Source organism: Mastomys coucha, unplaced genomic scaffold (assembly GCF_008632895.1).
Source record: "Mastomys coucha isolate ucsf_1 unplaced genomic scaffold, UCSF_Mcou_1 pScaffold3, whole genome shotgun sequence".
Lineage (NCBI taxonomy): Eukaryota > Metazoa > Chordata > Mammalia > Rodentia > Muridae > Mastomys > Mastomys coucha.
In genome coordinates, this window is record NW_022196909.1 from 2,755,568 (window position 1) to 2,767,579 (window position 12,012).

The 12,012-nt window shown below is 41.0% G+C and overlaps 1 protein-coding gene across 4 annotated transcripts in view; it reads left to right on the plus strand.

The window, feature by feature from the left end:
* The window catches only part of Hs3st5 (heparan sulfate-glucosamine 3-sulfotransferase 5), a 303,959-nt gene extending 297,125 nt beyond the window's left edge, over positions 1 to 6,834 (plus strand). For all 4 annotated transcript variants that reach the window (XM_031347453.1, XM_031347454.1, XM_031347457.1 and 1 more), the window contains 2 exons: positions 821 to 959; positions 5,046 to 6,834. In XM_031347453.1, the coding sequence (XP_031203313.1) occupies positions 853 to 959; positions 5,046 to 5,979 (1,041 nt within the window). In that variant the 5' untranslated portion in view covers positions 821 to 852 and the 3' untranslated portion in view covers positions 5,980 to 6,834. The remainder of the gene's footprint in view (positions 1 to 820; positions 960 to 5,045) is intronic.
* The last annotated feature ends 5,178 nt before the right edge of the window (positions 6,835 to 12,012 follow it).

Consider the following 12,012-nt stretch of genomic DNA (forward strand, 5'->3'; position numbering starts at 1 on the left):
TTCTGGAGGAACTGCCAAACTGATTTCCAGAGTGGTTGTACCAGTTTGCAATCCCACCAGCAATGAAACCTACACTTCTTATGTATAAGAGAACAAAGCTGGAAAGGTAAAAGCAAGCCTGATACTACCCAACCTATTCAACTTTCCCAGGAGCCTGGGGCGGGTGCACCTAGTCAAACTGTGTTTCCAGCTCCCTGGATTGGGAGGAGACATGAAAACAAACAGCAAGTTCCTTGGAGTCAGTGTCTTCACACACAGGTGAGCTGGAGACTCACCACTGATAATCCCAGGAAGCAATCACTTTGAATCCTGCCCTCTTCCTTCATTCACAACTAAGGCAAAGGAAAATGGAATAAGCTAAGAATGCCACTGCTATGGCCAAATGATCATTTACTAAACCAAAATTTCAACCTCCATTCTACCTGCAGTTTACCAGTTAGTTATCTTATTGGTGAAACCTCAGATGCTCATTTTCTCAATATTCTCTAGATGGTCTATACTCTCTTAATCTGCCTATCTATCTATTTATCTATAACGATATACAATTGTATTTAAGTTTCATAAGTATATCCATATATATCATACACATTCTCCCACGGAACTAATACAACTATTAGTTCTATCTTATAGCATGGACCAGGTTTTTTGTTTTGTTTTGTGTTTTATTATTTGTTTTTGTTTTTGAATGAAAGTTTCACTAAAGTCAGGTACACCATGAAAACTGCCAAGGCTGGTGTGTGATCTCATTGCTTAATGGCCTGTGTCCACCTCTGGGTGACTTTATGACAGCTGCTGATGGGCATTTGCTCTCTACTCTCAGGCTGCTGCAGTCCTGAAGGTTGATGGAGGGCCATGCTATTCAAACAGCAGGTGTGGCTGAGACAGAAGCTCCTGGTGCTCGGAAGCCTTGCTGTTGGGAGCCTCCTGTATCTAGTTGCCAGAGTTGGGAGCTTGGATAGGTAGGTGATTAAATGTATGCTCTACCCATGTAGTTTTATGTGTCTCCCGATGTGACCTTCCTTGCTCTTTGTTTCTCAAAACTTCTGTGCTGTTGATTTTGATTCACTAAGGCCTTATAGAAACATGCTCCACAGTGCTCAGACCAAGATGCTTCATCCAGACCCATCTGTATTCTGTGAGTACTGGCACTTGTTCTCAGAGAAGGCCTAAAACTGTGTACAATAAATAATAATGAATAAATAATACTGTCAGTGACTAGAACACATGTGGCCTACGTGCATCTGGTGCTAACCTTCATCTATTACAGCATGGTAGTGATAGGACCATGTCTCTTGGTTTTGAAATTTATGAGCAGACAATTATGTACATGCTAGTAAAGAAGCCAATCAAGTTTGCAATCCTCTACCCTGGAAACATGGCTACAGGCATGGATTTTAACTATGTTAATTAGCACTGGCTTTCGAGAGCTGAGCGTATTTGGCAAGGATGCTGTCACACAGAATGATTGCCGACGAGGCACTGGAAAATCCATGAAAAGCAAACTACAGAATTAGGGTTTGTCTCTTAATCGACAAACAGTTGAGAGTTGTTAGGCGTGCAGGAATCCCTATCATGACAGTTGAGTATCCCTAAGATGTTCCTCAGTGCTTCTATAGTTGAGTGAATGGTAAATATGGAGTACTCTAGAATACAGAGCTACTTTTTCCCCACTCCCACCCCCTTCAAAATCAACTCGTGCTGAAAGACTAGTTTCTTTGTCAGTTCAATTCCCAGAGTCAATGAAAATGCATCTACACCTTTAAATGTAGCTTCGGTTTTCTCCTCAGTATTCTGTAGTTCAAATGTTTTAAAATAATCCAGCAGAAGTCCCTGCCTTCCTTCAGCCAGTGGCTATCTTAACTTATAAACATTAACTCCCTCTGATAGCTTTCAGTTCAATATTTCTCCTACTTTGTAACTATGACCTATGTCATTGAGAGCATATCACTGGAGTGCTGGCACTCCAATGTTTATTCTTGAAATGTCATTTAATAAAGAAGAACTTAAGATGTCAACATTTGTCCTATGTCCATGACAGAACTTTAGCAGGAAGTCTTCCTTTCACCTTTAATGAGCTTCCAATCATTGATGATTCATTGAACGATTGGTCTTATAGTCGTAAACACATTTATCATTCATATGATAATAGTTTTCATCTCTAGCCTTCTCAACTCCTTAGTGGGATGGCTTGTATAAGAAATTACATCTTTTGGTGGGCTTTCTCACAATCCCTTGTTGAAGATTTTGAACAGATTGTGTTTGAAATGACACGTGCTTACCCTTAGTAACTGAAGACTTCTGTCTGGGAGGGATGCTGATGTTATTTCCCTTGTCTCTTACAATGTTCAGACTCTGCTTAGGGTCTAGCAGTCATGATTAGAACTGTTCTTCAAGGAGCAGGGAGGGGGTGGAATATTTTCTCTTATCATTAAATGTTCTCTTGAGTGATGAAGTCCAGAAAACAATTTTCCTACGTAGTTTGGTAGGCCAGAATAGGAAGTACAAAGAAAAAGGAAGTTCAGAAGGAAGGTGACCCTTTCCACTTGGGAGTGTGGGACTCCATTCCTGATCAGGCACTCCAAGAGATACCGTGTCAGCACTTTCACCCACCCTTGGGCAAGATAATTAAATCTTACAGAAAAGGATTTGAGAGACTATTGAGACAGTCCTCACAGAAAGAGTACTGACATCCTTCCAGATGCCAATGAGACGAGCCCATCAATGGTACCCAGTGCTGGCATCCTTCCAGATGCCTATGAGACAAGCCCATCAATGGTACCCAGTGCTGGCATCCTTCCAGATGCCTATGAGATGAGCCCATCAATGGTACCCAGTGCTGGCATCCTTCTAGATGCCTATGAGATGAGCCCATCAATGGTACCCAGTGCTGACATCCTTCTAGATGCCTATGAGACGAGCCCATCAATGGTACCCAGTGCTGGCATCCTTCCAGATGCCTAAGAGATGAGCCCATCAATGGATACCCAGTGCTGACATCCTTCTAGATGCCTATGAGACGAGCCCATCAATGATACCTCAATGCACCAGGTCTAGCTTAACAGACAGAACCCATGAAGAGCAGAGACATTAATTCATGTTATTCTCATTGGTGTCACAATCAAAAACACTTTTTTTTTTCAAAAACACTTTTAACTCTGTTGTCTGTTGACAACTTTTACTTAACGATCCAATTAGAACCCTAGCATAATAATCCCGGTATATTCATAAATTCACATATTCCTAAAATGCTGACTATGATTGTCATGCATAGTTTGCCTTGTTTTGTCTTGTCAACTTGACCCAAGATAGAGTCAGTTGGGAAGAGAGACTCTTAACTGAGAAAATGCCTCCATAAGGTTGGCCTGTAGGCAAGCCTGTAGAACATTTTCTTGATTAGTGATTGATGCAGAAGACCCATCCCATTGTGGACAGTGCCACCCTGGGTAGATGGTCCTCAGAAAGCCATAGGGAAAAGATAGCAAGTTGCTTTCCTCTAGCAGGCTCCTGCCTTGTGTTCCCACCCTGACTGCCTTCCATGAGGGACCGTGATATGGGACTGTAAGCTGAAATAAACCCTTTACGCCCAGAGTCTGCCTTTGGCCATGGGTGTTTTATCACAGCATGCTAATCAAGACTGTGATAAGCCCTGTTTTCACAATAGATTTCCATTGTTTTCAAACATTCTGAAACGAGTGTGAATTGTTTTAAGAATGACAAAATAAATACTACAAAAATTAATATACATTTATATTTTCCTTAAAGATTATATGTAGATCTAGATAATTAGGGCAAATCTAAAACTATTCCCCTGAGTTCTACATAATGGATTGAACATAGCTTGAAGAATGCAATGGGACCTCTTGGGAAAGCAAGAGGATGCCTTGTTGTAACAGAGGAGAGATTCAAAATCACCGCAGCCACTAAGAAATGTCAACTGAAAGATGTAATTTAATAGCCAATTTGACTATTATTATCCCCTATTACCAAGAAGCCTGAAATGACTTCCTAAATCAACCTAGTTGATTCATTGATTATAGTTTATTACCAGACTATGTATAAAAGAAAACATAATTTTCTAACCACATACAGAGGCCATGCTAACGTGGTCACTGTGCTCTGATGGCACTGTGGCTATTACCACATCTTTTTCTCTCTGGAAAATTTAAATGTCTGTTCATGCTTTCTGATTCTGTCCTCTGCGTTCTTTACTAGTTCCTGACTTAAAGTACATGCTGATTATGATCTGGGCTATCTGGCCCTGTAAGAATCATTCTTCTAAATTTCTTGTCCCAGGAGTAGTTTGTCATTCACAGAAAGGTGATGCTTGGGATTGCTCCTATAATCAGCAAGATAAAAGTGTAACCTTGACCCTTTCAGACAAATGGAAAGAGTCCAAAGTAGAGACTCCTTTGCTATCTCTAAGGCCAAGAGGCAGAAAGTCTCACACAAGGATAGAGATTGGAGTTCTATGAGATGGTATGCAAAGAGCCAAGGGCAGAGACTGCAGCCTCTTCTCTTCTCTTTAGATTATATCTAAAGAGTAGGAGTTTTAAAGACTACGGGAATGCTGTTAGGCTGCCAGAGGAGAAGAATGAAAGAAAACAAGAAACAATAAATACAACACAATGTCTGGAATAGATGACCTCCTCTTTGCCCTTCAGCATACTAATTGAAGATTATAATCTTCTGCCTTCCCAATTTTCTAAACGATTTTAACTAGTGAACTGTTAAAAACCTATTAGTATGGCTGGTGTCACTTGTCTATCCTGTACTGTGAGCATCAGTACATGCTGTAGTTAATTAAGTGCTTGGTGAATAAAAAATTTAAGGAGCACTAATAAAAAAAATCCCATCAATTATGTGTGCTCCACTGAATACAGGGTTACTTAACATAAAAATTCCCAAACATATGTTCATTTTGGATTACAGCAGCCTGGGACCCAATGGCTTTATTTATGCGTGTTCCTTTTGAGTCTGGCACAGATGCAGGACGAGGAGAAGTTCACTGTGACAAGTTCCTTACGGTCCTTCTCTTTTCCTTGCAGGCTCCAGCCCATTTGCCCTGTTGAAAGTCGATTTGGTGGTGCCCAAAACCAGGCTGAGTTCCCACTCCGAGCCCTGCAGTTTAAGAGAGGCTTGCTGCATGAGTTCCGGAAGGGCAACTCTTCCAAAGAGCAGGTTCGCCTCCATGACCTGGTCCAACAGCTCCCCAAAGCCATCATCATTGGGGTGAGAAAAGGCGGCACAAGGGCCCTGCTGGAGATGCTGAACCTCCATCCTGCAGTGGTCAAAGCTTCCCAAGAGATCCACTTCTTCGACAACGATGAGAATTATGCCAAGGGCATTGAGTGGTACAGGAAAAAGATGCCTTTCTCCTACCCCCAGCAAATCACAATCGAAAAGAGCCCGGCGTATTTCATCACAGAAGAGGTTCCGGAAAGGATTTACAAGATGAACTCATCCATCAAGCTGTTGATCATCGTCAGGGAGCCGACCACAAGAGCGATTTCTGATTATACTCAGGTGCTAGAGGGGAAGGAACGGAAAAACAAAACCTACTATAAGTTTGAGAAACTGGCTATAGACCCTAATACCTGCGAGGTGAACACGAAATACAAGGCGGTGAGGACCAGCATATACACAAAACATCTGGAGCGCTGGCTGAAGTACTTCCCCATTGAACAGTTTCACATCGTGGATGGGGATCGTCTCATCACAGAACCTCTGCCGGAACTACAGCTGGTGGAGAAGTTCTTAAACCTTCCTCCGAGGATAAGTCAGTACAATTTATATTTCAATGCTACCAGAGGGTTTTACTGTTTGAGATTTAACATTATCTTTAATAAGTGCCTAGCGGGCAGCAAGGGGCGCATCCATCCAGAGGTGGACCCCTCCGTCGTTACCAAACTGCGCAAATTCTTTCATCCTTTTAATCAAAAATTTTACCAGATCACTGGGAGGACATTGAACTGGCCATAAAATAATATAGCAAACAACACCATGTGTTGTACCTAGAGACGCACGGCGTCCCCTCTACATTAAAATATGCACTTTCCCAGACACAACTCCCCAATTCATTTTTCCATAAATATTTGTACATATGCAGTGTGTGACCAAATATGAGATCAACTGTTTTTCTACTGAAACTTTACAAAAAAATAAATAACAAATGGCTGTCTACATGGTTGCATCTTTAAAGCTATTTACAGAAAGAAAATAAAAGGGAAAAAAAAGGGCTGATGGGACTGGTGAAAGTGACTTCAGATATTCTCGTCAGTCTTCCTTTGACTCAGAACTGTCACCTGCTATTGTCAGATTTAAGCCAAAAGATGAATGTGTGAAAATGTACCAATGGCTACGAAGCTTCAGGAAGTAGAGGATTCGGTTTTATGGTTCCTTTGTTTGTTTTGTTTTGTTTTGTTTTGTTTTTGTCCTAAGCATTGGCTCTTTAATTCAAATACTGGATTGGTGCCATGAAAACAGAATATGCTATTTTCTTATAATTTAAAAGAATGTCTTAGCTCATAAAATTGACACTGTTTCAAAGTTCTTGGGGTGATTTTGCACTATTGTTTCCTCGTACGGACCACGGTGTCAGTTGTAGCATGTCAGTCACGCGTTGGAGAATCACTACATTCTTTACTTCCATGTTATATGTCAACAAAGAAAAATGTCCTGTAGATATTTGTAAATGATGTAAATACTCGTTTCACACTAAGTAATTCTATTTTGTAAACTGAATATGGCTATTTAATTTATTGTGAAAATTAAATTTATTGTGGTATTTAAAACGGAATGGATTAAAATTACACGATGTGCAACTTTCCTTAAAAATGCCTTTTGCTTTGTGCGCCCCCTGCTGACCTCCAGCGTGGAAGCAGTGTGGTTTTGAGGGTACTTGGAGTAATTCCCTTCACGCCTGGATTTCCAAACCCTTGTGAAAATGTACTTAAAAAGTGAAGTGGAGAGCACTTTACAAACATCTCAACCCTTTGGAAATCAAGGCACAACAGCCACCTCAGAGCCCCCTACTGCTGTTCTGCCTCTAAAAATGTTCATTGCTGTATGGGGGGGGGGAAGGGAGAGAGAGGGAGAAAGAGAGAGAGAGAGAGAAGAGAGAGGGAGGAAGGGAAGAAGGGAGGGAGGGAGGGAGGAAGGGAGAGAGAGAGGAGAGAGAGAGGGAAGCAGGGAGGGAGGGAGGGAGAGAGAGAGAGGGGAGAGAGAGAGAGAGAGAGACAGAGAGAGAGAGAGAGAGAGAACCAACACAGAAGAAACACGATTGTATTTGAACCGCTAATCATGGACGGGTCAGGGAAAAAATAAAATCAGATTCGAACACTTGTGTGGTCTCTGTAGTGAGAACTGCTGGTGATGCAAGTCAGGACTCAGAGCTCTCACATCTGCTCAAATGTGATTAAACAGCACAGCATTGCCATAAACAAAAGAAGAGATGGCCCACATTCCCACCTAAAGAAAGTAACACTAAATCGGGTGTTCCCCTCAACATCAGAGAATCTAACTTTGACCTAAACACTACTCAGAAAAGGACAGAAAGAGTTATAACAACATCAGCAAATGGTTTGTCTGCATTCATAGGTGTTTAGCCAGGAATGCTCTGCTTAACACCAGGATGCCTAGAGAATCACAAGAGTTTCCCCTTGTGGTAATAAGAGTTGGTATTCTTAGCTCTTCCTCCTGTACAGTGATTTGATGGTGATATTTCCTCAATAAATAGCCCTTTCCCCTCTATAATCAATACGGACAGTCTCTCCAGCCCCAGCTTTGCTCATCACCTCTTCTATCTGAGTTAGTAGGACATTCACCCCCAGAATGACACAGGCAGAACAGCAGCAGCAGGTCCTCACTGTATAATGACTCTGGAGGGTGAGTCTGAACCTCCAAAATGGTATTCACATCTTTCCTAGGCAGGAAGGAGGCCAATATAAAGAACCTGCCTCATTCTTTCCTGTGCCTCAACTGTCAGCTGTCAGAGCAAACTCTCTGAATCTTCCATTCCAGGACATAATCAGTGAATTAGCACTAATCTCACAGAAGTGCTTCAAGAGCACCATGCAGCTCACATGGACCTGTAGACTTAATATTGAATTATGCCCCATGGGAACACTGACATGTCTAAGATTTAGCCTCAGCTAATGAATTGCAATGTCTCTATACTAACATGTCACATTATACACTTTCTTTTTTTATCTCTTATCATATGTTGGTAAGTTGTGGTCTGTTATACTTTGGACATACAAAATGATGTCATGGTTTTGTAGTGCTTTGTAAAAGATCAAATTGAACTAATTAAAATATCCACCACCTCAAATTGTTCCTATTTGTATAGTGAGAATATTAGAAATTTACTCTCAGTGCCAGTGTAGCATTTGGTATACCATTCAGCATGCTGTGCTTGATTTGAATAAAAAAAACAAAAAACAAACAAACAAACAAACAAAAACACAGACAGACTATTCCTCTTAAGGGAAGTTTAAAATACTATACGTGGAATAATCAGACTTTATTCTAAGATTCTGTTTGACTTAAGCCAACTTCTATACTTTTAGTTTTAGCTCAACCAGTTCCAGAAACCAAAGGCACCATCATTTCTAGTTGCCATACTTTCTAAATGAGTTGATACAACTCTCTGAAAGCCGGGGTCTCAGATGGCAGAACTTGGGGGTGGCATGCCGCATTTCACTGGAAAGGCAGTCACAGCAATTCTGATTAAGCAGGTAGACAAATCCACAGCTCATTCTGGTCACTCCGCAAGGGCTCTCGTTAATGAGTTACTGCTTTTCCATTATGAACACCTCACATTCCTTCCAGGGGCGTGACATCACTGTGCAGCTTTATCAGATAGCTTCAACTGGAAACAGAGGGAGGTATTTAGACAATGGTGACATTTCCAATGGATCATACACTTGAAGAGTCATTTTGGAACCCAAGTAACTTCCATTATAATTATACAAAGAACCCAAACTAGAGAGCAAGACAGTAGGAGGCTCTCAAACCTAAAGATGATTATCTTCAAATGCCCGGGGGCTAGAGAGATGGCTCAGAGATTAAGAGCACTGACTGCTCTTCCAGAGGTCTCAAGTTCAATTCCCAGCAACCACATGGTCACTCACAACCCCCTGTAATGGGATCTGATGCCCTCTTCTGGTGTGTCTGAGAACAGCTACAGTGTACTCATAATACATAAAATAAATAAATCTTAAAAAAAAAAAAAAAAGATTATCTTCAAATCCCAAGTCCATTCCCCAACTACCTGAAACCACCACACATAAACCAACACTTGATTCAGGCACTGATAGTTCTCAATGACTGCAGAACAATGCAGGAGATGACTAAAATACTTGGATCCACAGTTAGTGCTTCTTACTCAAAGGGTTATATGTCCCTCATAATCATGGATGACCTTAGATTCAGTGATATATGTTGATGGACTATTAACAGTGTCTTTTTCCAGGCAATGGGTGGCTCACAGGGCTAGTAGAACCTTCTGGGTCCATGGTCCATGGTGTTGTACCTGATATAAGGATTGTAGAAGGGTAGAAGCACAAGGACTAAGAGACTCGCCTGGACACTACAGACTCCTCAATCGAGAATAGCAATCAAGTGCAGCCTAAATTCTAGCCCTGCTGACAACCTTTTGTTGTGTCCCAACAGCTATTTGCTAAATCCGATTGTCTTCATAACCCTAATGCTAGGGTTCTGACCACAGCGTCTTGCTGTCTTGCTGCTGGAATCTTTTGTACTGCTTTTTTTTTTTTTTTAATACACTCAGTGGTTTCTCAGTGGTTGAGCAGAGTCTGCAGCCTAAGCAAAACAGAAAACTGAATGAACATCCCTCTAGAAATGACAAAATACAGCAAGATCTTAGCAATGTGAGCCAGCAAAGTAGAAATATAAAATATTTTAAAATAAATTTAGAGCAAATCTTGCCAAAAAAGTCAAGATATACAGCAGTGTAGTGGAAAAAAAAAAACAAATACTCAAATTGTTATTATTCAGGTATTTCAAACCACTGCATCTTCTTAAGACCCCCTCAGCATCCAATGATTCATCTTTAATCGTAAGTCACTCACCAATAGCTAGTGCAAAGGTGACATGTTTCCAAAATAGGATCATCTGATAATGTTCTAATTAATGATGCCTTACTGTCCTTCTTACAATTCCTTCACATTTTCAAGTTTTGGTTGAAAAGTAAAACTTTAGTTTTCAAGTTTTTTATTTTTTTTATTTTATGTGTGTGAGCATTTTGCCTTCATAAATGTATGCACCAACATGTGCCTGACTGGCATCCTCAAAAGTCAGCAATGGCATCAGATGCTGTGAATCTAGAGGTTCACGTGGATGCTAGCAACAAACACTGGGCCCTCTGGAAGAGCAACAAGTGTTCTTAAACATTGAGTCATCTCTCCAGGCACTACTAAATTTTATTGTCCCTTCCATGAATCCAAGCACTGTATTTCATAATAATTGGAGATAGACTGGAGAGTTGAAAAATAGACAGCAATATGCATGCCCCCCAGAAAACATCAGGTTCAAATTCCCATTGCATCTCTTTGGAGGAACCTTGTAGAAAAGGGAAGTCCTTTCAGTCTCACAGAGGAAGCTAGTCTTCCCAGGCTGCTTCTATCAGATATTTGTGAAGCACATCAGCTGCTAGATTTCCAAATCTGTGGTGAAAGGATTTATTCTTCAAAAGTACCTTCTAGAAAGATGACTCAACTTGACAAGTAGCACCATTTTGAAGAACAAGCTAACCTTGAATATTTATTAATGAACATGGCTTAGCTCTGTATTTCTTTCCCATCCAAGAAACCAGAGAACAATCTGATCAGACAAAACTACCTTTCCTTTGACAAATTAGCACTAAGGTCCACAAAAAGGTCTAGACACGGAGCGGGAACAAACCATACAAACAAACAATCTTGGAATGTCTGTCAGATAAGAGGACAACTTTAATCCTGATCATTGTTTTAATATAGCTATCTATATTTATATAATATACACATATGCATATATATGTACATATGAACATATATGATATCTAGTGACAGTGTGGCCATACAAAATAGAATTAATAGCGCCAAAAGGTTGCTTGAAGGGATGCAGGAAGCATGAATGAGGCCAAATTGGAAGATCTTACATCTCTCCAGCAAGTGTGTACTGCAGGATGAAGAAAACAGCTGAGCAAAAGCCAAGGTATGAAGTGAATGCATCTAGCAAGGCCAGCAGAGCAGGGAAAGGGTCACAAGCGAGATGAGGATGGAGGTTCACAAATGAATCTACCACTAGAGCATCCTGGGACCTGAATGAGCCTGACGGCCACACCCCTGAGAGGATGCTGATAGACACCCAAGGCAGGCCTGCATTCAATGAGATTAAAGTTTGACAACACAAAATAAATGCACAAAGGATTATCCCAAAAGTTTTCCTTCAAGGAGAAAATCATCAAATGCTGAATAGAAACATTTTTCTTCCCTTATTTCTTTCTTCTCTTCACTCACTTTATTTCTTCACCTAGTGTTTCACTATAACTGACGGGTCTTCTGTCCTTGCCTCATCTTCTTTCCCAGAACTGAGGTAAATGTCCCTTTTCAAAACCAACTCCGTGGAGATGCTGGAGGGTCACTTACTGAAAGGGACTTACAATGTCTTTGCTACTGGGGCTCATGTCATGACTCTATAATCTCGGAAACATATGACTATAGTCCCTTACAGAGTATGGCAGTTTAATAGGAATGACCCCTATAAACTTATATTTGAATGCCTGACCCACAGAGAGTAGCACTATTAGGAAGTGTGGCCTTGTTAAAGTAAGTGTGTCACTGTGGAGTTAGGCTTTGAGGTCCCTTATGCTCAAGCTCTACCCAGTGTAACTCCAGTTTCCTCGTGGCTGCCTGAAGATCAAAATGTAGAACTCTCAGCTCTTCTCCAGCATAATGTCTGCCTGCATGCTGCAGTGTTTCCCACCATGATGACAATGTCTAAGCTTCAGAA